We start from the raw sequence: 24,201 nt of genomic DNA on the forward strand, positions 1-24,201 counted from the left end.
TCATGATGTTGTCAGTCTTTTTCGACTTGTTGGCCCCTTGGTATCGTCTTAGGCACAATTGAAAGTTACTAGTATTACAATAATTCACCAGTTGTCTGCGCATAATTTCAACCGAATCTATATATATATATATATATATATATATATATATACAGCACAAACAACATTTTCCAAAAGACCAAAAAAGTGAAAAAGTATATTTTAACAAAACAAATTGCGGTTTTTATCCAACGCAATCATAGGTTTGAACGTCGTTTTCAATCTAGACTTGTTTATATTTTTTCGTTTGGGCTTGTATTATATTTTCCTTCGGGTTTATATGATCCGTTCATCCTATTTCGACTCTTTAAAATTCAAGAGTCTATCCTAAATTGAGGTAGATTTTATGGCCTTCCAAATACTGTTTCGATCCCTAACATCACTGAAGAGACATTAATTGTCGAAATCCGGATATGGTGTACTAATTTTTGCACCTTTTGTTTGCGGTATACCATCTTTTCCGCAAGTTTATTGTTTTCTGTTTGGTATTAGATATTAATTTTTAAAGATCCATTTTGTTACATCTTGTGATCCGTTTATTTGGCAATCGCCAATGGCAGTCAGCAGGGTTAAAGAACATCAGTTGTTCGACCTGTTAGTCAAATGCGTTTTGTTAAAATATACTTTTTCACTTTTTTGGTCTTTTGGAAAATGTTGTTTGTGCTGTATTTAGACCCCTCTACCAAGAAATTTGTTTTGCATGCACACGTATAAAAATAGCGGTTTTTATCCAACGCAATCATAGGTTTGAACGTCGTTTTCAATTTAGACTTGTTTATATTTTTTCGTTTGGGCTTGTATTATATTTTCCTTCGAGTTTATATGATCCGTTCATCCTATTTCGACTCTTTAAAATTCAAGAGTCTATCCTAAATTGAGGTAAATTTTATGGCCTTCCAAATACTGTTTCGATCCCTAACATCACTGAAGAGACATTAATTGTCGAAATCCGGATATGGTGTACTAATTTTTGCACCTTTTTTTTGCGGTATACCATCTTTTCCGCAAGTTTATTGTTTTCTGTTTGGTATTAGATATTAATTTTTAAAGATCCATTTTGTTACATCTTGTGATCCGTTTATTTGGCAATCGCCAATGGCAGTCAGCAGGGTTAAAGAACATCAGTTGTTCGACCTGTTAGTCAAATGCGTTTTGTTAAAATATACTTTTTCACTTTTATGGTCTTTTGGAAAATGTTGTTTGTGCTGTATTTAGACCCCTCTACCAAGAAATTTGTTTTGCATGCACACGTATAAAAATTGCGGTTTTTATCCAACGCAATCATAGGTTTGAACGTCGTTTTCAATTTAGACTTGTTTATATTTTTTCGTTTGGGCTTGTATTATATTTTCCTTCGGGTTTATATGATCCGTTCATCCTATTTCGACTCTTTAAAATTCAAGAGTCTATCCTAAATTGAGGTAAATTTTATGGCCTTCCAAATACTGTTTCGATCCCTAACATCACTGAAGAGACATTAATTGTCGAAATCCGGATATGGTGTACTAATTTTTGCACCTTTTGTTTGCGGTATACCATCTTTTCCGCAAGTTTATTGTTTTCTGTTTGGTATTAGATATTAATTTTTAAAGATCCATTTTGTTACATCTTGTGATCCGTTTATTTGGCAATCGCCAATGGCAGTCAGCAGGGTTAAAGAACATCAGTTGTTCGACCTGTTAGTCAAATGCGTTTTGTTAAAATATACTTTTTCACTTTTTTGGTCTTTTGGAAAATGTTGTTTGTGCTGTATTTAGACCCCTCTACCAAGAAATTTGTTTTGCATGCACACGTATAAAAATTGCGGTTTTTATCCAACGGAATCATAGGTTTGAACGTCGTTTGCAATTTAGACTTGTTTATATTTTTTTGTTTGGGCTTGTATTATATTTTCCTTCGGGTTTATATGATCCGTTCATCCTATTTCGACTCTTTAAAATTCAACAGTCTATCCTAAATTGAGGTAAATTTTATGGCCTTCCAAAAACTGTTTCGATCCCTAACATCACTGAAGAGACATTAATTGTCGAAATCCGGATATGGTGTACTAATTTTTGCACCTTTTGTTTGCGGTATACCATCTTTTCCGCAAGTTTATTGTTTTCTGTTTGGTATTAGATATTAATTTTTAAAGATCCATTTTGTTACATCTTGTGATCCGTTTATTTGGCAATCGCCAATGGCAGTCAGCAGGGTTAAAGAACATCAGTTGTTCGACCTGTTAGTCAAATGCGTTTTGTTAAAATATACTTTTTCACTTTTATGGTCTTTTGGAAAATGTTGTTTGTGCTGTATTTAGACCCCTCTACCAAGAAATTTGTTTTGCATGCACAAGTATAAAAATTGCGGTTTTTATCCAACGCAATCATAGGTTTGAACGTCGTTTTCAATTTAGACTTGTTTATTTTTTTTCGTTTGGGCTTGTATTATATTTTCCTTCGAGTTTATATGATCCGTTCATTCTATTTCGACTCTTTAAAATTCAAGAGTCTATCCTAAATTGAGGTAAATTTTATGGCCTTCCAAATACTGTTTCGATCCCTAACATCACTGAAGAGACATTAATTGTCAAAATCCGGATATGGTGTACTAATTTTTGCACCTTTTGTTTGCGGTATACCATCTTTCCGCAAGTTTATTGTTTTCTGTTTGGTATTAGATATTAATTTTTAAAGATCCATTTTGTTACATCTTGTGATCCGTTTATTTGGCAATCGCCAATGGCAGTCAGCAGGGTTAAGAACATCAGTTGTTCGACCTGTTAGTCAAATGCGTTTTGTTAAAATATACTTTTTCACTTTTTTGGTCTTTTGGAAAATGTTGTTTGTGCTGTATTTAGACCCCTCTACCAAGAAATTTGTTTTGCATGCACACGTATAAAAATTGCGGTTTTTATCCAACGCAATCATAGGTTTGAACGTCGTTTTCAATTTAGACTTGTTTATTTTTTTTCGTTTGGGCTTGTATTATATTTTCCTTCGAGTTTATATGATCCGTTCATCCTATTTCGACTCTTTAAAATTCAAGAGTCTATCCTAAATTGAGGTAAATTTTATGGCCTTCCAAATACTGTTTCGATCCCTAACATCACTGAAGAGACATTAATTGTCGAAATCCGGATATGGTGTACTAATTTTTGCACCTTTTGTTTGCGGTATACCATCTTTTCCGCAAGTTTATTGTTTTCTGTTTGGTATTAGATATTAATTTTTAAAGATCCATTTTGTTACATCTTGTGATCCGTTTATTTGGCAATCGCCAATGGCAGTCAGCAGGGTTAAAGAACATCAGTTGTTCGACCTGTTAGTCAAATGCGTTTTGTTAAAATATACTTTTTCACTTTTATGGTCTTTTGGAAAATGTTGTTTGTGCTGTATTTAGACCCCTCTACCAAGAAATTTGTTTTGCATGCACACGTATAAAAATTGCGGTTTTTATCCAACGCAATCATAGGTTTGAACGTCGTTTTCAATTTAGACTTGTTTATATTTTTTCGTTTGGGCTTGTATTATATTTTCCTTCGGGTTTATATGATCCGTTCATCCTATTTCGACTCTTTAAAATTCAAGAGTCTATCCTAAATTGAGGTAAATTGTATGGCCTTCCAAATACTGTTTCGATCCCTAACATCACTGAAGAGACATTAATTGTCGAAATCCGGATATGGTGTACTAATTTTTGCACCTTTTGTTTGCGGTATACCATCTTTTCCGCAAGTTTATTGTTTTCTGTTTGGTATTAGATATTAATTTTTAAAGATCCATTTTGTTACATCTTGTGATCCGTTTATTTGGCAATCGCCAATGGCAGTCAGCAGGGTTAAAGAACATCAGTTGTTCGACCTGTTAGTCAAATGCGTTTTGTTAAAATATACTTTTTCACTTTTTTGGTCTTTTGGAAAATGTTGTTTGTGCTGTATTTAGACCCCTCTACCAAGAAATTTGTTTTGCATGCACACGTATAAAAATTGCGGTTTTTATCCAACGCAATCATAGGTTTGAACGTCGTTTTCAATTTAGACTTGTTTATATTTTTTCGTTTGGGCTTGTATTATATTTTCCTTCGGGTTTATATGATCCGTTCATCCTATTTCGACTCTTTAAAATTCAAGAGTCTATCCTAAATTGAGGTAAATTTTATGGCCTTCCAAATACTGTTTCGATCCCTAACATCACTGAAGAGACATTAATTGTCGAAATCCGGATATGGTGTACTAATTTTTGCACCTTTTGTTTGCGGTATACCATCTTTTCCGCAAGTTTATTGTTTTCTGTTTGGTATTAGATATTAATTTTTAAAGATCCATTTTGTTACATCTTGTGATCCGTTTATTTGGCAATCGCCAATGGCAGTCAGCAGGGTTAAAGAACATCAGTTGTTCGACCTGTTAGTCAAATGCGTTTTGTTAAAATATACTTTTTCACTTTTATGGTCTTTTGGAAAATGTTGTTTGTGCTGTATTTAGACCCCTCTACCAAGAAATTTGTTTTGCATGCACACGTATAAAAATTGCGGTTTTTATCCAACGGAATCATAGGTTTGAACGTCGTTTTCAATTTAGACTTGTTTATTTTTTTTCGTTTGGGCTTGTATTATATTTTCCTTCGAGTTTATATGATCCGTTCATCCTATTTCGACTCTTTAAATTCAAGAGTCTATCCTAAATTGAGGTAAATTTTATGGCCTTCCAAATACTGTTTCGATCCCTAACATCACTGAAGAGACATTAATTGTCGAAATCCGGATATGGTGTACTAATTTTGCACCTTTTGTTTGCGGTATACCATCTTTTCCGCAAGTTTATTGTTTTCTGTTTGGTATTAGATATTAATTTTTAAAGATCCATTTTGTTACATCTTGTGATCCGTTTATTTGGCAATCGCCAATGGCAGTCAGCAGGGTTAAAGAACATCAGTTGTTCGACCTGTTAGTCAAATGCGTTTTGTTAAAATATACTTTTTCACTTTTTTGGTCTTTTGGAAAATGTTGTTTGTGCTGTATTTAGACCCCTCAACCAAGAAATTTGTTTTGCATGCACACGTATAAAAATTGCGGTTTTTATCCAACGCAATCATAGGTTTGAACGTCGTTTTCAATTTAGACTTGTTTATATATATATATATATATATATATATATCTTTATATGATCTGTCGTCTTGAATATGTATGAAATATTTGCCACTGGACGTTAAATTCCCATCAATCAAACAATTATAATGATCTGTGATTTTGTCATTGGTAGGGTGATTTAATTCTCGATATATAATTCTTTCTTTATAGAAATAAGGAGATATGGTATAACTGTCAACTAGACAACTATCAATCAAAGTTCAAATAAAGTGGCTATACGTTATCAAAATACATTGTAAGCAATTATAGGACACCATACAGTCTTTAATAATGAACAAATTCTACACTATATAGTCGGCTATAAAAGGTCCCGACATGAAAAATGTGAAACAATTCAAACGAAAAAACTAACGGCCTAATTCATACCAAAACAATTAACGGAAATCAATTATGACAGACATGAGCCAACGACAACAACTGAACTACAGACTCCTGACTTGGGACAGGCACATAAAGAATGTGACGGGGTTAAATATGTTTGTGAGCGCACAATCCTCACCTAACCTGGTACAGTGGTGTACAAGCACAACATAAGAACAAATTTCATCCATTTTAGATATATACATTCTGAAAAGTTCGAAATGTCGGTGAAATATTTGTCATTTGACTTAAATCAACGAGCAATGAATAAAATAAACAGTGTGGAATATACAAGGCGTTGCTATATATTGATGGGATATTACACTTGTTATTTTTTTATTTCTATTCTAGATCATGCGCATAGTGTGGCTAGTGTTTTCATTTGGAGCTTGTATTTCAGATTCATGTAAATAAACTACGTTTGTTGTGAAATTTTAATGAAGTTTACAGACCAAAGAGAGTGTATGTGTTCTCCCCCCCGAAAATATATGAGGGGTATATGCAAAATCATGTTCGAGGGACATATATACCACGATGACATCAATAGGATGTGTAGTTTAAAAGGAGTTGTAATAAAAAGAAAACATTTTAAAATGTGAAGGTTTAAATTTCCTCCTTTCCTAAAATCAGGAGAACGATCTATTAATTGATTGATTGGGAAACGTTCAGTGACAAATCTTTGAAAGATACTGAGCTCACGAAGAAAAATCTCGTGGAAAGTGAATGAGAAGACTGAACAACCAGTATCATATATTTTTGGAATATTTATTCTGGACACGGTAAAAATGTTAAAAAAAACAAGAACCCTTTCCAAAAAACCGAGCAAGAATCATTTTATCCTGTACATACAATAAGGGGCGCTAGGAATAAGAGAAAATGGAAGATCAAATGAGAACCTGGTTTCCCTTAAACAAGATCTTTTAATGTTAATACCACTTAATTAGCTGTAATTAGATTATTGTAGTTCTATGTTCTATAAATATTAAAGTTTTTGACAAAAAAACAAACTATTACCTCGTCGTTTATAAGTCTTTTTTTTTTTTGGTAACTTCCCATCGAATTTATGTTTTCCAGTTTGTTTGGTTTTTTTTTTTGTCTACATTTTGTTAAAATTTGTAGGAAAAATGGTCATAACAGTTATTATTTCATTTTTATGTCCCAAGATAGTAGAGGGTACTTTTGTTTTCTGGTGTGTGCACCCACCCGTCCGTACGTTCGTTTTTCCGTCTATCCCGTAACATAATATTCTTTTTAGTTAAGGTAGTGGACCATGAAGTTGTGGTCACATAAACTTGAATCTTAGGACATATGTGAGCTGAATAAATAATTTGCCATATTACGGTTTTGACTACAATTACATGGTTCACTGAAGAAAAAAAGAAATGTGATACTGGACAATTACTGCATTCTCGGTAGAAAGTTTTTGCATGGTTAAAGTAGTTTGCCATGATGCTTGGTCACATCAACTTGAAATATGGTAGACATGTTCATTTTCAAAATTTACCATCCATATAACAAATATTTATTTAAGCATTGAGAATATGAGTGCAGCTGTAACACTGCTCGACATTGTAAACTATAATGCAGTAAATAAAACTATAAATGAAACTGAGAATTTACTAAAACATTTTAAAACAAAAATATTTCGTCATTAAGGAATAGAATTTCGAATGGAGTTTAGGTGGTTTTTGTTAGAAGTTATATATCGGAAAGTTCCATTTTGTTCGTCTGCTATCCCTTCCAACATGGATGCTTTAGATCCTCTTCGAGAATCTACAATGCTAATCATCTGTGTGGTGTTCTTATTGTTACATCTGTTTGATTTTGGTTTTCTTTTGCAAACTGTTTTGATCAAGCTTCTAAAGCTGGTCATGAAATTTTCATTCAGACCACTGTATATTATTGGATTCAATGCACTGTTGGTGTACAACAATGTTACAGCAATAAAATACAGAGGATTGTACCAATCAGGAAGCTGAAATACAAACAAAGTAATTCATACATATCCGCTTATTTTACTTCTCATATAAACGCAAAAGTGTGTGTAAGTGTTCGTGCGTGTGTGTGTTTAGAGTAATTTCAAACCTTCATATATTATCGTTCCTTCAAACTTAAAGGTAATGTTAATTCAATGTCATCAATATAAATATAGTCAAGGTCATGTTTTTTCTCTGACTGTTAATGACGTTTTTACACTAAATCCATTTAATGTTGTATGTATACTGACTGATATTTTAGTCTTAGATGCATGATATTTTTTATTTGTTGTTATTGGCTTTGAGTTAGCTGTCAGTAACTCTCAGATCTTTACTTAGTGTCTTTTGTTGTGGGGATGTATAAGTACCCTGCCACGTCCACTCTGTGTTTTTGTTAGATATATTTCTGCTTTGTATCTATCTGATGAGTTGAGCCCTTTTCAACTGAATTTTACAGTTTGTTCTTATGTTGTACTGATACACCAATGTCACAGGTTAGGGGAAGGTTGGCGCCTTCAAACTAGTTTAACCCCGCCACATTCTGTATGTGTCTGTCCAAAGTCAGGAGCCTGTAATTCAGTGGTTGTCGTTTGTTGCTATCTATCATATTTGTTTTTCGTTCATTATTTTGTACTTAAATCAGGCCGTTAGTTTTCTCGTTTGAATTTCTTTACATTTATCATTTCGGGGCCTTTTATAGCTGACTATGTAGTAAGTGTTTCACTCATTGTTGAACGCCGTACGGTGACCTATAGTTGTTAACTTCTGTGTCATTTTGTCTCTTGTGGAGAGTTGTCTCATTGGCAATCATACCACATCTTCTTATTTTTATGTAACGATAAAAAGGGTAACGGTTGATATCAATACCAAAGCGGTCCAAGTATGGCGAACTGTACTTAGATATAAGAAGATGTGGTATGAGTGCCAATGAGACAACTCTCCATCCAAGTCACAATTTGTAAAAGTAAACCATTATAGGTCAAAGTATGGCCTTCAACACGGAGCCTTGGCCCACACCGAACAGCAAGCTATAAGGGGCCCCAAAAATGACTAGTGTAAAACCATTCAAACAGGAAAACCAATGGTCTAATCTATGTAAAAAACGAGAAACGAGAAACACTTATAAACCACATCAACAAACGACAACCACTGAACATCAGGTTCCTGACTTAGGACAGGTGTACTTGTTCACACTTTTGTGCTTTGGTCTTTATGGATAGATGTCTCATTAGCAGTCATAACTCATCTTCTTATTTTTGTATACGATTAAACCCAATTATAAACCCACTTAGCATTTCAAATTAAAACTAAGCTTTAATTGTAGTATATTTTCGATGTAGACTGGGGTTTTTAAACCCTTACATAAAAGTCGTTACCGAACTTTTTATAAATAACACAAACACATAAGATTGGTCGCTTTTCCTAAAAAGGGAATTCATAATGAAAAGGTTTAAATTTGATTTACAAAAAATACATACCGATTGCCTTCTGTCAGACCGAAACAGTTCAAACAGCTTTGTTACTTGAAAAGGTATCGCACATACAATAAATGCTATCAATATGGCAAACAACATCATGACAACCTAGAAAGCAATCACAAACGAAAAACATTGAAACAATGCCATAAAGATAGACTGTGCAGTAATACCACTATGACAAATATCTACTGTTGATAAAGACACTGTCATTATCACAAAAAAAAAAGAAAATAAGAGAATTATCTATGTTTCATTCAACATGTGTTTTATCATTTTCAAGAAATTACAATTTCGGGTTGATCAAAACCAGAAATTCAAAAAACCAAAATACGATATAAAGATAATAAGTTAACAATAAGCTCATCATAGCACAAAGAGCCATTGTCGATCTCTTCAGAGAGTTTGATTTAATAATCAGTGCTAAAAGAATAAGATGCAACGTGCTTTAATTGTGTTGTTCTTTACAAAAGAATTTTACTTTTTCTATTTTCAGCTGACGTCAAAAACAAAGTATATATGATAATATTATTTATGTTAATTGTACTCATTGTATAATTACCTCCTATGAAACTGATGATGTGTATAAATGTCATTTAGTTATTGATGTCGTTGGTTTGCTGTCTCAATGACGTATACCCCATGTCTCCTTATATTCAATTCTGTTTTTGTGACAGAAAATCGGCCAGATTATTTAATCACTGGATATACACGTTTTGATGTATATTTCACATTTTGTTTTTGCAAGAGGTTCGAACAAATTTCCAGATGTCACAACTTCTCATGCAGTGAAAGATTATCAGGTATCCATCTAGGTTTGTATGTAAATGACAATACAAAAATATGTGTTGCACATCCCCAATATCAGACAAGCATTGCGAATAAAGTGTAGAACTTTTTTCAATATTGACTCTAAACATTCATGGATAAAGAATGACTCTCATAAGAGGCTTACTGATTTAGAGCAAAGTTATGTCTCCTCGGCTCAAACAGACAACAGTATGAAGTGTATTAGCCTATGTAATTAACTTTAGTTGGTCTCCTCCTTTCAGTCAAAGATTCCCGTTTAACTTATCTATACGCAATATATATAAGAAGATGTGGTATGAGTGCCAATGAGACAACTCTCCATCCAATGTCAATAAAACATTATAGACTCCACGCCTATCATAGCAACTTCAAGTTGTGCATATTGTAATTAGAAGTAATATCCGATCTCAAATTTTTCCGCAAATCAATGAATTGTTTTTGTGTATTGTCTTTTTGGTCGAGTTAAGCCATTTCAACTGATATTTTATTGAGTGTCTTTTTATGTTGTAATATTATACCACTGTTTCAGGTTATTGTGAAGGTTGGCGCCTGTTAAAACGTTTAAACCCACTGCATTTTTATGCACCTGTCCTAAGTCAGGAGCCTGTTTTCAGTGGTTGTCGTTTGTTGGTGTGGTTCATAAGTGTTTCTCGTATTTTATATAGATAAGACCGTTGGTTTTCCTGTTTGAATTGTTTTACACTAGTCTTTTTGAGGCCCTTTATAGCTTGCTGTTCGGAGTGAGCCAAGGCTCCGAGTTGAAGGCCGTACTTTGACCTATAATTGTTTACTTTTTACACATTGTGACTTGGATGGATAGTTGTCTCAATGGCACTCATACCACATCTTCTTATTTATATATAAAGTTAGTATACAAAAAAGTAAAATACCAAAAATCCAAGGAAAATTCAAAACGGAAAGTCCTTTATCAAATGTCAAAATCAAAAGCTCAAACACATCGAACGAATGGAAAACAACTGTCATATTCCTGACTTGGTACAGGCATTATATAAATGTTCAGTTTAACTCATAAGTCTAGGTATAAAGCAGACAAAACTAGAAGTGATAAAAATCTGAACAGACACAAATAGTAATGAAAACAATCTAAATTAGTCAAAATATAGAAATGAAAACAACCTGAATCAGACAAAAACAGGAATTAAAAAATTCTGAATTAGACAAAACTAGGAATGAAAACAATCTGCATCGGACAAAAATAGGAATGAAAACAATCTGAAAATCAGACAAAAATAGGAATGAATACCATATGAATTGGACTCAAAAGGAATGAAATAATCTGAATCAAAGAACAATAGGAATGAAAACAATCTTAATCAGACCAAAAATATGAAATAAAACAATCTGAATCAAACAAAAATAGGAATAAAAACAATCTGCATTGGACAAAAATAGGAATGAAAACAAACTGCATTGAACAAAGATAGGAATGAAAACAACCTGCATTAGACAAAAAAAGGAATAAAACCAAATACATTGGATATGAATAGGAATTAAAACAATCTGCATTGAACAAAGATAGGAATGAAACCAATCTGCATTGAACAAAGATAGGAATTAAAACAATCTGCATTGAACAAAAATAGGAATGAAATTAATCAGCATTGGACAAAAATAGGGATAAAAATAATCTGCATTGGACAAAAAAAGAAATGAAAGCAAACTACACTGGACTAAAATAGGAATGAAATTAGTCTGCATTGTACAGAAATAGGAATAAAACCAAACTACATCGAACAAAGATAGGAATAAAACCAAACTACATTGGATAGAAATAGGAATTAAAACAATCTGCTTTGAACAAAGATGGGAATTAAAACAATCTGCATTGATCAAAAATTGGAATGAAAACAAACTTCATGGGACAATCTGATTAATACCAAATGAATTTCGGTACCTTAATGAGATGCTGTTTTATCAAACAGGATATATTTCATTATCATAGCTTTTCGTATGATTTTGAATAATCAAAATATATTTGTTCTATTTTTATAAGGCAGTTACCAAAATAATGTATATTGAATGTAACATCGCTGTCATTTGGAAGTCACAAAAAACTACAAATTATTATGGGTCTGAAAAAATTTCTTTACTTTGAATGTATATATATCTTATAATTTGATCAAAAGACATTGATATTAAAATCGTGTATTTTTTAATAATAAAAGGATATGTAGGGTAATCCATCTATCAACCCAATGATATAAAAACCTAAAGCCATACAACCATATTATGTATATTTGTAATTTCAATATTTTATTAGTATCTTATGGTATACCTTTCGTTTTGATCTCTGTTGTATTGCAGATGTAGATAGCGCGCCAGAACTGGGAATAATTCTTCTCTTGCCAAGCCTCACAAGGATGATCGTGTACATCACTATCATGATTACCATAGGAATCCAGTTAAGAACGACAAGAACACATACCCAGTACGCACTCTTTGACCTGTAGCCGTTATCACATTCACCATCCGAGTTTCTCGTCTGTGGCCATACATCAGAGCAGAATCTTTCTAGAAAATCTTTCCATTGCCTCTTTGTGTACTTGTAGAAAAACAAAGCTGGCATACCTATGGCTGCAGCACATGTCCATATAATTACCATTACGAAACTGACCCTCCTCTGTGTAATACGTGATTTCAAAGGGAACATGATGGCGAAGAATCTGTCTCCAGCTATAGCTACCAAGGTAAATATACTAGCACACATTGCTGTAACTTTAAAAAGCTTATTGTTCATTTATTTTGTTATCTCAGTTTTAGTTTTTGCTATACAGACAATGATAAACGCAAAAATGCAAAATCCTGAAGAAAACTACAGAAACTTTTGTGTAGCTGTTGCTATTTTAACTTTATTTTTGTGTTAGCCGTTTTGTATATACTTCGAATAAGACGTAAATATAACATTTATATTCGTTCTAGTGCAATGACAAAGAAAGACGCTTCATTGCAAACAGGCAATGAAATCTTTAGAATAATTATGGTTTCGATTATATATCGGTATTTCCCACTGTGTGTCCCCAGAACTCCTAACTTGTTTCATTTTCATAAGATGTATGGACAAAAGAAAAAAGATGACGAATTTATATTGTAACTTTGACGTTTTACAAGTCATAATTATTTATCAAAAAAACTGTCTCCAATTATATTCAAACACGTCAGCACAAAAATTCACGTTGTTGTCTAACAAATATAAATTTGTATATCTATCCGCGACTGTATGATGACGACACCTTACCAAATTTTATAAGGAAAATTGGGGCTCACGGTAACAAATAGTTGCGTCTACCCCAAATAATATTTTTGTTATTCATCCATTTATATTTTATATTCAATTTCCAAGTATATGCAATGGCAAAGAAAAAATATTGTCTCGCGATATTTATTGTCGTACTTACTTTGTATAAAAGGGTTAAATTTACAGAAATACGCCCCGACTACCCAACCTTCAGTGACGTCATCGACCAGGTGAATCCATATTGGAAAGCAAGCAACAAGCAAATCGGCAATGGATAAATTCACAATATAAAAGTTGGTAGCTGTTCTCATTTTCTTTGAATGAACAACAATAAAGATGATGAGAATATTTCCAATGATAGCGACAAGGTCTACAGCAGCTACAACTGCTATTTTCACTGCTGTTTCCCATGCTGGAAACTTTTTCAATTCGCCAATAAAGTTTGTATTAGAAAAATCTACACTGACTGTTGCGGTATTTTCGCATTTACCGGACATTGTAGACTGCTTCAGTCCATGAGAATAATGGACGAATATGATACTGACAGGAATAATGGAGAAGATAGCGATGCTGCAATCATTAAGGGTTATCAAACGCCTACTTGTTTATCATTGTCAATATTTAGTTTTACTTTGATATGAATAAAACCTGGAAATATCTCACCATACATCATTCTATTTATACAGGATAATTAATTCCAATAAAAGTTAACGTAAGAAAGTTTCATTGAAAACCATATTATCAACAGGAACAAATATAATTCATCAACTATATAAACAAATAAACTTCTCGGGTACGATTTCATCGAACTTCGACCACATTCGTAAAATTCAATTAATGTAAATTATAACTAAAGAGGCAGTATCTTTGGTACCTTTTCAATAAGATTTTTACTTGTACAGCCAAACTTCTATATCAAATCGTTGTATCCATGAAAGAGTTTTTAGTTGTCTCAACTAACTCTTGTATGATTTGACTGTCGCAGTAATACATACATACACAAAAAAAATGCAACAATACACACGTGCTAGTTGGGAATTTGCCTGCGCCTAGAAAAGGGAAATGGCAAACAGAAACTATTCACTTGCACTAAATTTTAATAAAGAGTTTTTCTTGTAAAATAGTAATATATGAATTAAGATCAAGACATCGAACCTGTGCATATTAACTTATATTTCTAGAGTAAAAACCTGCTTTATGATGTGAAAAGTCTGAATTATTATAAGCAAAAATACCTTTTACCAAATCATTGATTTGTACAAGTAAACAATTTTTTTGTTCTTTTAATTTTCAAGATTTTCGAAACAAATATGAAATGTCCAGTGACTTAATAAGGACGGAGAACAAAACAAAATTCATTAAAAAATCATAGAATAAAAAAAGCAGGCAACGTCGAAGTCAAAACATTGAAGAAAAAAATCCGCAAATCTCTACAAAATACAAAAGATTGAACGACACGAACCCCCACCAAAACCTAAAGGGTAAGTAGTTTCTGTTCCGGTAATGACACCCGTCGTGTTGCATGACATGAAAGTCTGATGTTGTTTTTGTTGATGTCAAAATCGAGGAGAGGGGGCGAGATTGTGGTTACGACAAATGGAACATACTGGTGGTTAATTGTGACAGACATTCCATAACGGTCAACCAAACCTTAATGGTGTACATTAAACTTTTGAAGAGGGGACCCTCAACAGCCTTCTCAATAAAAAAACATGATGTGGAACGCAAATCCTGGAATAAACTTCTGCTATAATGCAACATAGAATTTGAACGTTCACAATGGGAAAATTTAAATTATATATGTCGAAAACTTCTCAACCTCATTGGCAATTTATAGATGTAGGTGATGTGAATCAAACCTCAGTCCTGACTGTTTCATGTGTATCCCTGCTATCCGTTACTTCAACTTTAAAGGGATACATGCGATCAAAAAGTCACCAATAATAAACTATTTAGTGAGAGGACATCATCTATATAGCAGAACGTGAAGTTAAAAGGTAATACTAGCTGCTTATATTCTTTCGGGGAAGCCCTTGTATTAAGATTGAAAAAAATTCTTTAATTTCAACGCCTACTAAGCAGACCGTCGAAATTCACTTTATTTTGAATGAGAAATACACAATTGTGACAATGTCATAATTCATTTGAAGCTTATACTATAAAAAGTAAAATCACAAAAATACTGAACTCCGGGGAAAATTCAAAAAGGAAAGTCCCTTATCAAATGGCAAAATCAAAAGCTCAAACACATCAAACGAATGGATAACAACTGTCATTTTCCTGACTTGGTACAGGCATTTTCTTATGTAGAAAATGGTGGATTGAACCTGGTTTTATAGCTAGCTAAACCTCTCACTTGTATGACAGTCGCATCAAATTCCATTATATTGACAACGATGCGTGAACAAAACAAACAGACACAATAGGTAAAAATGTCAAAAATAGGGGTACAGCAATCAACATTGTGTTATCATCTTAATCACTATAAAAACAAACAAATGTAACAAAGAAGCACAAAAAGGCATACATCAAATTTAACATCCTCATTTTACTTTTTTATTTAACGATTTTATTTATCTATGTAAAATCCACCCATAAAGAATGGAAGGTTTTAAGTACTGGTGTAGAATCGCGCGTTTGACGTCACACAGGTAAATATAAAATAATTTTGTCGTAAAACGATAGAATTACATTGTTATGCTTCATTTATGTTCTGCAATAGTCATTAAAAAAAATTATGTGATCCTTCAATGTGATACTGGTGCTTTTGTATGTATAAATTCAAAATCAAACCCGACATTAACTTCTCTTAATAAGAAAATGAAAACATTCTTTATGAATTTCATGAGTCCGAAGTACATTTCTAGATTTACCTTCATCAGAACGCTCAAAGTCAAATATTTGAAAGCAAAGGATGTATAAGAAAACAGTTGGAGAGATATTAAACAAAAAAGGACATATAACTTAGACTGATGCTGAAGTTTTTGAGGTTGCGGCTGTTGATTTCGAAGAGTGTTATGTACCACTGTTGCTACCATGATTGATCTTTATGTTGTTACTATTTTGCTGGCATTTCATATTGTAAACGAGTTATGTGAACTTTGTTTGGTCTTAATGTCTCCAATAGGATATCGGACGGACTTTTAGTCAGGTCTTATATTTTTTGTTTTTGTTGTAAAACAGAGATACATTTAATGTACTAGTATATGTAGATGTTTATTCGAGAAATAAGTAATCAGAAGTTTTGTCAGGTCTATTGAATGTTGAAGTTTTTTTATTTCCTCTAATTATCCTTCTATTCTTTCATCCTCTATGGAAACTATTATTCTGAGAAATATGTTTGAAAATGATACCATAAGTTCAGAGTTTTTGGTATGTTCTGTCATTTTTCTTAATTTTGCTAATAAAGTGGACTTTGAAGAAGTTTACTGAAACTTTTCCTAATTGTTAGAACCTAAAGTTTTCTATTCTAACCTTAAAATAAAATCATCAGCTCTTAAATTTTGGGATAGTTTTAGTTATAATAAGTTAACTTCAAAACAGACTTGCGTTTTCAAAACTTTTGAAGAGTCCTTTTAATGTGCTCGTGTCCACTCTTTGCGTGACATTTATGCACCACTATCTTCATGTCCAAGAGTCCAAAGGTAAAAACGAAGGAATTACATTGTTAGGCTTTATTCATGTTCAGCAACAATCATTTTTACAAATAAACAAGAAAACAACACTTTAAAAATTCCATAGCGCATTTTTGGATTTACTTTCATCATGAACGCTCAAAGCCGAATATTTGAAAGCATTGGATGTATAGGAACTGAAACATTTGCAGGGCTATTTAACCAAAATAGGCCTATAACTTCGACTGGTTCTGAAGTTTTTGATGTTGTGGCTGTTGATTCTGAAGAAGGTTGTTGTACCGCTGTTTCTACCTTGTTTGATCTTTATGTTGTTACTATTTTGCGGGTAATTTGTTTGGGAAACGAACGTTGGCCTAAAGGTTTGCCGTCGGACATCGGACCGAATTTTTAGCCGTGTTTTATAATTTTTTGTTCCTGTTATAAAACAGAGAGAACATTCCTTTATGTATATGTTCATTCGATAGAAGTTTGAAGCTTTTTCTTTTCATCTAATGATCGTTCTATTCTTCCATCTCCTATGAAACCTATTGTTCTGAGAAATAAGTTTGAAATTGTACAAAAGTACATATGTTTTTGGTATGTTCTGTTATTTCTCTTATTTTTGCTAATAAAGTGGTCTTTTGAGAAGTATACCGAAATATTCCTGAAAAAATTAGAACCTAAAGTTGTCTCTTCTAATCTTAAAATAAACTCATTAACTCTTTTATTTTAGGGTTTTAATATGGTTATAATCAGCAAACTTCTAAACAGTCTTGTGTTTTCAAACCGTTTAAAGAGTCCTGTCAATGTGCTCATATGCACAATTTTTGTGATTTTTATGTACCACTGTCTTGGTGTCTAAGTATCTAAAAAAAAAGGAACGAAGGAATAACATTGTTAGGCTTCATTCATATCCTGCAACAATCACCTTAACAAATGATGTGGGTCCTTTATTGTGATGCTGATGGTTTTGTATTGTTCAAATTCAAAATGATCCCTGATGGCATTTTGACATTAACTTCTCTGTGAAAGTACTTTTATTCGTGGGTATCAATTTTCGTGAATTGAGCAAAAGTTACAAGTTCGTGGGTTCTTAAATGCGTAGATTTTAGTGAGAGAAAAAAATCGGGTGAAGAATTTGAACCCATCAGAAACGAAGATTCGTGAAAATAATCATATGGTCTTCATTTTCACTTACATGTTCGTCTTCCATTTCTGACAACATTCATAACATTTTTTGATAAAATAATTGCTTTCAGAAATAAGCTGATTCATCTCTGAATACAAATGTCTCATTGAAGGAAATTGTAAAGTAAACATTTTAATTGTTGCACACGTGTATTCAGAAGTGGTGAAACTAATTAACCCGAGATCGAATGATCAACAGATTAATGATCATCAAAGGTGTTAATTGGGCCATAGACATGTATGTAATTTAAAAAGAAAAGGTGGCATAGCAAATGCTACAAATGTACTTTGAAATAAAAAAGTAAGCCTAATTTGAAATTAATATTATTTTCGTGAGAGAATTACGAGGAGATAAAATGAACACTTCATCATCATATATCTTCACCGGAAGTTTGACTTTCATCTTTCCAAACTAATTTTTCATGAGAATTAAAAGGTTAAAAGACGTACAAATTAGGTTATTTAAAGATTAAAATCTTGTCTGAAGATTTACATGCTACACTAGTGCTACGCCATGCATATGGTTAAAATAAAGTAATTATTTACATCGGCGAAATGGAAGCCTTTTTGGGTCCTGCGTTTTACTATAAAAGATCCGTTGATAAAAATGTAAAATCCTGAATTATCAATACCTTTAAGTGTGAATAAAACTGAAAAACACATAAGGTGCTGCAGCTTTTTGGATAGAAAATGGCAATTTTTAAGGATACTCTATAGTTCCGGAATTTTCGAAACAGTATGAATGAACAACACCCCTTGCTTAATTTTGCACAGAAAATGTTGCTCGTCACAGAGAGTTTCCTCCAAATTTCTCGCTATTTCTACACCAAAAGCAAACACTCATTTCTCACTATTTCAATTTTGTTTTCCAATTAACAGGGCAGCAGAAAATAAATTTACTTCAACCTATTATCTTGGATGTAAAAACTAGGTGGCGCTAGTCATCTTTAATTACTTCCTTTTAACCATATAGTTCATATCGTTTGCTGATATTCGATGTTTCTTCTAGATTATATGCCCGTATCCATGTAGTCAAACCTACATGGGATCTTTCCATGTTTTGATTTGGACAACAGTTGTTATATTTCGTTGTTCACTTAAATTCGTGGATAAAGCTTTCCATGAAAACCGCGAAAATTGGTACCCCACGAATAAAAGTACTTTCACAGTATACAAAATGAAAACAACACTTTATGAATTTCATGAGTCCGAAGCGCATTTCTGGATTTACCTTCACCATGAACGCTTAAAGCTGTATATTTGAAAGCATAGGATGTATAGGAACGGAAACAGTTGCAGCGCTACTAAACCGAAATAGTTCCATAACTTCGACTGGTGTTGACGTTTTTGATGTTGTGGCGGTTGATTCTAACTTGTTTGATCTTTATGTTGTTACTATTTTGCGGGAATTTTTTATTGTTGACGACTAATGTGAACTTTATTTGGAGAATTAACGTTGGTCTTTAGGTCTCCTACCGGATATCTAACGGACTTTTAGTCGTGTTTTATATTTTTTGTTCCTGTTGTAAAACAGAGAAAAACATGTATGCAGATGTTTATTCGAGAAATAAGTAATCAGAAGTTTTGTCATGTCTATTGAAAGTTGAAGCTTTTCCATTTCTTCTAATGATCCTTCTATTCTTTCATCGCCTATGAAAAAAAATTGTTCTGAAGAATACCAAAAGTTCCAATTTCTTTGTATTGTCTGTCATTTCTCTTATTTTTGCTAATTACTTGGGGTCTGGAGAAGTATGCTGAATTTTTCTGGATAAAATAAAAAAAACCTAAAGTTTTCTCTTCTAACCTTAAAATAAACTCATCAACCTCTTAATTTTTTTTTTTAAGTTATTGTAAGTAAACTTCAAAACAGTCTTGTTTTTTCAAACCGTTTAAAAAGTCCTTTTAATGTGCTTGTATGAACTCTGTCTGTAACAGTTATGTATCCTTGCCTTGGTGTCCAAAGCTAAAAAACGAAGAAATTACATTGTAAGGCTTCATTTATGTTCTGCAACCATCACGTTAACGAATGGTGTAGATCCTCTATTGTGATACTGATGTCTAAGTATTGTACACATTCAGAATTATCCATGAAGGTATATTGACATTTACTTCTCTGGTGCTGAAGTTTTTTTTATGTTATGGCTGGTGATTCTGAAGAGTGTTGTAGTGCCGCTGTTTCTACCTTGTTAAACCTTGATATTACTTTTTTGCCAACATTTATATTGTTGATGATTCATGTGAACTTTTGTTAAGGAACTTGTTTGGGGAACTAACGTTGGTGTAAAGGTCTACCACCTTATATCGGACGAACTTTAGCCATGTCTTATATTTTTTTTGTTCATGTTGTAAAACAGAATGAACTTTCATATATATGTAGGTGTTTATTCAAGAAGTTAGTAATCATAAGTGCGATCAAGTCTATTATTGTTACCACGTATGCTTGGCATGTGATAGTAAAATTTTGAATGGATAAAAACAAAAATACCATTTTCAGGTTTACTTAAGCTATATTTCGCCTAAAGTAAAACGTTTAATGGACAATTTGTAGTAAATTTTGTTAGATACTTTAGGTCAAAAATATGATGTATTTCATCATATTTTTATCATTTATAACATAAACAAGAACAGGATATGTGATTTATTTCTAATTGTCAAAAAGACAAAAAGAGCAAGAAAGTCATTTGTTAAGCTACTAAATGAAAAAAATATATATTATTTGTGATATTTCACATACTGTGGTACTAAGTGTCTCACTATTTTACTTACACTATAATACAACAGATGTCATGTATCATTGCATAACTCATAAGACAGCAGAACGCATCCGCTCTCTGATTCAATGGTTTATTGTAATTCATTTACCATTAAAACATGTCACTTTTATACAACATAATTAGTTTGAAATTGTAAATTAAATTAATGTTGATTCGTGCGGTGGTCAATTAATTTTTCCTCCTTTCTGAAATAACGCATTCTTTGTTTTCCTAAACTATAACATTGTTTCAAAAAAATATATATAATTAATAAACTACAAAATACATGAATATAACAAATGCTTCATTAAATTTGCGTTGCTTAACATAATTGTTGTCAATATAATGGAATTGTATGTAACTATCATACAAGGGAGAGGTTTAGCTAGCTATAAAACCAGGTTTAATCCACCATTTTCTACATAAGGAAATGCCTGTACCAAGTCAGGAATATGACAGTTGTTTTCCATCCGTTTGATGTGTTTGGGCTTTTGGTTTTGCCATTTGATAAGGGACTTTCCGTTTTGAATTTTCCTTGGAGTTCGGTATTTTTGTTATTTTACTTTTTACTTGTTTTTGATATGCTTCACCTACAATACCATTAAGGAACATTTTGGAGAGGGGTTCAGTGACAAGAAGCAAGGTATAATTTTATCAAAGTTTTTTAAAATTTTCTGATGTCTGAGAACAGACGCCGTACACGTTTGAAAACTTTCCTCACTAACTTTCTTTGACCTTGGGTTGTCGAGTTCCATTTTATTATAAACAGAATATTTGGTTATTTGCTACCATGGATTTTTTTTTCATCTAAAAATACATAGGCATTATATATGTTTCATCTGTTATCATTTGCTATTCGTCTGATAGTAGCATTTGTCTCGAGCTCGTAAGCACTTTTACTTGGATTTGAGATGATTATTAAAATAAGTACCGGTTTCTCCAATAAAGATAAAAGAGTCCTTTTCAAGCGGGCTTGAACAAAAAGAAGATGTCAAATCTATAGTAAAGTACTTCCAACACTTTTTTCAATATACATGTAAAGTATTTAAATAAACGAAAGCAGCGCTTTGCATTCGTGCCAATTGGTATTTCATTTGCGATACAAACCATTTCTATTTGAGCCATAATAAAGTACTTCATTTGTGCAAATTATATATAAATGATAATAATACTTTTTTATTATTCAGTTTATATTATTTACTTGGATTATTTTCTTCCGTTTGCCAGTATTTAGTGTTACTCTTTGTCGCCACAGGTAGGTAGAAATAAACTCATCATAGTTACCAGGATTAAAATTTTGTACGCAAGACGGAACAGGGTTTCAAGTGGGATAAGTTCCTAAAAATGATAATAAGTCTAATAACATAAACGGTACCAATTTTTCTGCACCAGATGCGCATTTCGACAATCAATGTCTCTTTAGTGATGCTCGAGGCCAAAATATTTGAAAATCAAAAGCTTATAAAAAAGATGAAGAGCTATAAACCAAAAAGGACAAAAAGTATAGCCAAAGCCGAACAAGGAATCAGACCTTTGTATGAGGGAGATACATTCCTTAATTTTAAAAAAAATCCAAAATTTTCTAACAGCAAATTTTAATAACACAAAATCCGTATTTTCATGCCAGTACCGAAGTACTGGCTACTGGGCTGGTGATACCCTCAGGGACTATCAGTCCACCAGCAGAGGCATCGACCCAGTGGTAGTAATAACATAAACTAAAGCACCATATCTTCATCTTTTGATTGAATCATGAAACTATGTTTGCCTCAATCTGTTCTCTTGGTGATTCTTCTTTACAGCTACAATGAATAAGACTCGTCGATATTCTTCCATACACTGGATAACTTAATGCGTGTGCATATAACAATACGGACTTATTTACCGTTGGTCTAAGATTGATGTCCATCTTGTCACCTCGAAAATATTAACATTGTTAAAGTGTAAACCAAAGTAAAAAAAAAAGAGAGGCGGAAGATACCAAAGATATTAGAAAGATCTGCACACACCAGCAGACATACTCATTATGTATAAATACAGGTTAATAAATTAAAAAACTGCATTGTTGTCGTCATGATTACAAACTGACAACGACATAGCAAAAAACGAAAAACGACCAAAAGACAAACAACATTATACAAAACACAACATAGAAAACTAAAGACTGAGCGACACGAACCAAACCAAAAACAGGGGGTGCTCTAAGCTGCTAAGAAAGGTTAAGTAGATCCTGCTTTAAATGTGACACCCGTCGTGTTACTCCTATAAAATAGGTTGATAAGTTATATCAAGTGATTAGGAATCGTGCAACAGAGGATTGGTAACTGACTCTTTTCTAACCCTAAAACATCACCAAATTCGTAAACCGTCGGTCATATAAATTTTCTAACCCTTAAAACTTGACCGAGTATGCAATTGAAACACGTTTTTCGTGACAAATTTTAGACAAGAAGGTTACCGGTGTTAACAACACAGACATTGAAAAATTAAACATCACAAAGAACAAAATTTAAAGCTAAAGCAAGAACAACACGAACCCCTTTAAACAAAACTAGGGGTGATCTCAGGTGATCCACTAGGCTAAGCAGATATTGCTCCACATGTGGCACCCATCGTGTTGCTCATGTTAGTACATTCTAAATAGGTGATGTCGCATTCGAGGAAAAGAGGACTGGATTGTGGTAACGACAATAGGAACATCCGCCGTCATCTGTGAAACAGATATTCCATTATGGTCAACCAACCTCGTGATGACGTCCGTAAATTTTTCGAAGGGATGACTTCAAATTCATCACTTGGAACCCTTGTTTTAATAGCTTCCTTGTAAGCAGCAACCCTCTATAAAAGAAATCATGGTAGGAAATGCAAGCTATTGAATATCTTATCAACTGAAAGTTATATACTCCATATGCAAGCGCTGCTGGAAGGATGCTGCATAGGAATGAAAAGTTCGCATCTGGGAAGCTGAAATAATCTTTTTTGTCGTAAAGTTTTGTTCTCCAACGATTCTCAATGTTAATTTCTAGATTTAAGTCACAATATGAGGCAGACTTAACCGGTGCCTGCTGTATCTTTTATTTGAAGTTCGTTGGGATAGATGCGTTCAAAATTTTTAATCAGAAAATTGAAGAAAGGTTTGTAATCAATCTAGTCAGTACCGAAGTACTGGCGACTAAGCTGATGACACCCTCGGTGACTGATAGTCCACCAGCAGTGGTGTCGAGCAAATGCTTTTAAATAATGAAAACAACACTTTATAAATTTCATGCTTCCGAAGCGCTTTTCCAGATTTACCTTCATTATGTAATTGATGTATCCAATAAAGTGAAGGAAGATCCAATGCTTCGTGCATCTTTGGTTAAAATTCCAAAAGAACATAGAACCAACCTATGATTATTCAGGATTTTCTCTTTGGTAAGTGTCGTGGGGATATATGTTGAGTCTTTTTCCAAGTGAATACTTAATTCCTTTAACAAGCAGTTGATGCACTGTGATTTACACACAAAAACAATATTGATTTTAGCTTTATCTGCGGGGACAACAACATATTTGTCATTGAGGTAGAACAGGTGATAAACAACATTTGGGTCTTTAACGATA

General features: G+C 32.9%; 1 protein-coding gene across 1 annotated transcript; it reads right to left on the reverse strand.

Annotated features, from left to right (window-relative positions):
- Nucleotides 1–7,180: 7,180 nt before the first annotated feature.
- On the reverse strand, nt 7,181–13,372 carry LOC127709551 (tachykinin-like peptides receptor 86C). The gene is made up of 4 exons (XM_052215156.1): nt 13,207–13,372; nt 12,087–12,526; nt 8,984–9,088; nt 7,181–7,504 (listed from the first exon to the last, which is right to left on the reverse strand). Exons 1-4 carry the CDS (start codon nt 13,355–13,357, stop codon nt 7,181–7,183), a joined length of 1,020 nt encoding a protein of 339 aa, XP_052071116.1. The 5' UTR covers nt 13,358–13,372.
- Nucleotides 13,373–24,201: the final 10,829 nt, after the last annotated feature.

Source organism: Mytilus californianus, unplaced genomic scaffold, assembly GCF_021869535.1.
Source record: "Mytilus californianus isolate M0D057914Y unplaced genomic scaffold, xbMytCali1.0.p SCAF_7, whole genome shotgun sequence".
In the NCBI taxonomy this organism is placed as follows: Eukaryota; Metazoa; Mollusca; class Bivalvia; order Mytilida; family Mytilidae; genus Mytilus; species Mytilus californianus.

What these genes read in the sequence shown, in the direction of transcription:
- LOC127709551 (XM_052215156.1), bottom strand. Translation starts at nt 13,357, where the DNA reads ATGAGAACAGCTACCAACTTTTATATTGTGAATTTATCCATTGCCGAT. An exon ending in AACAGAGATCAAAACGAAAG is followed by an intron (nt 9,089 to 12,086) that starts GTATACCATAAG and finishes ATTGCTTTCTAG; the next exon opens with GTTGTCATGATGTTGTTTGC. An exon ending in GGTCTGACAGAAGGCAATCG is followed by an intron (nt 7,505 to 8,983) that starts GTATGTATTTTT and finishes TTTGTATTTCAG; the next exon opens with CTTCCTGATTGGTACAATCC.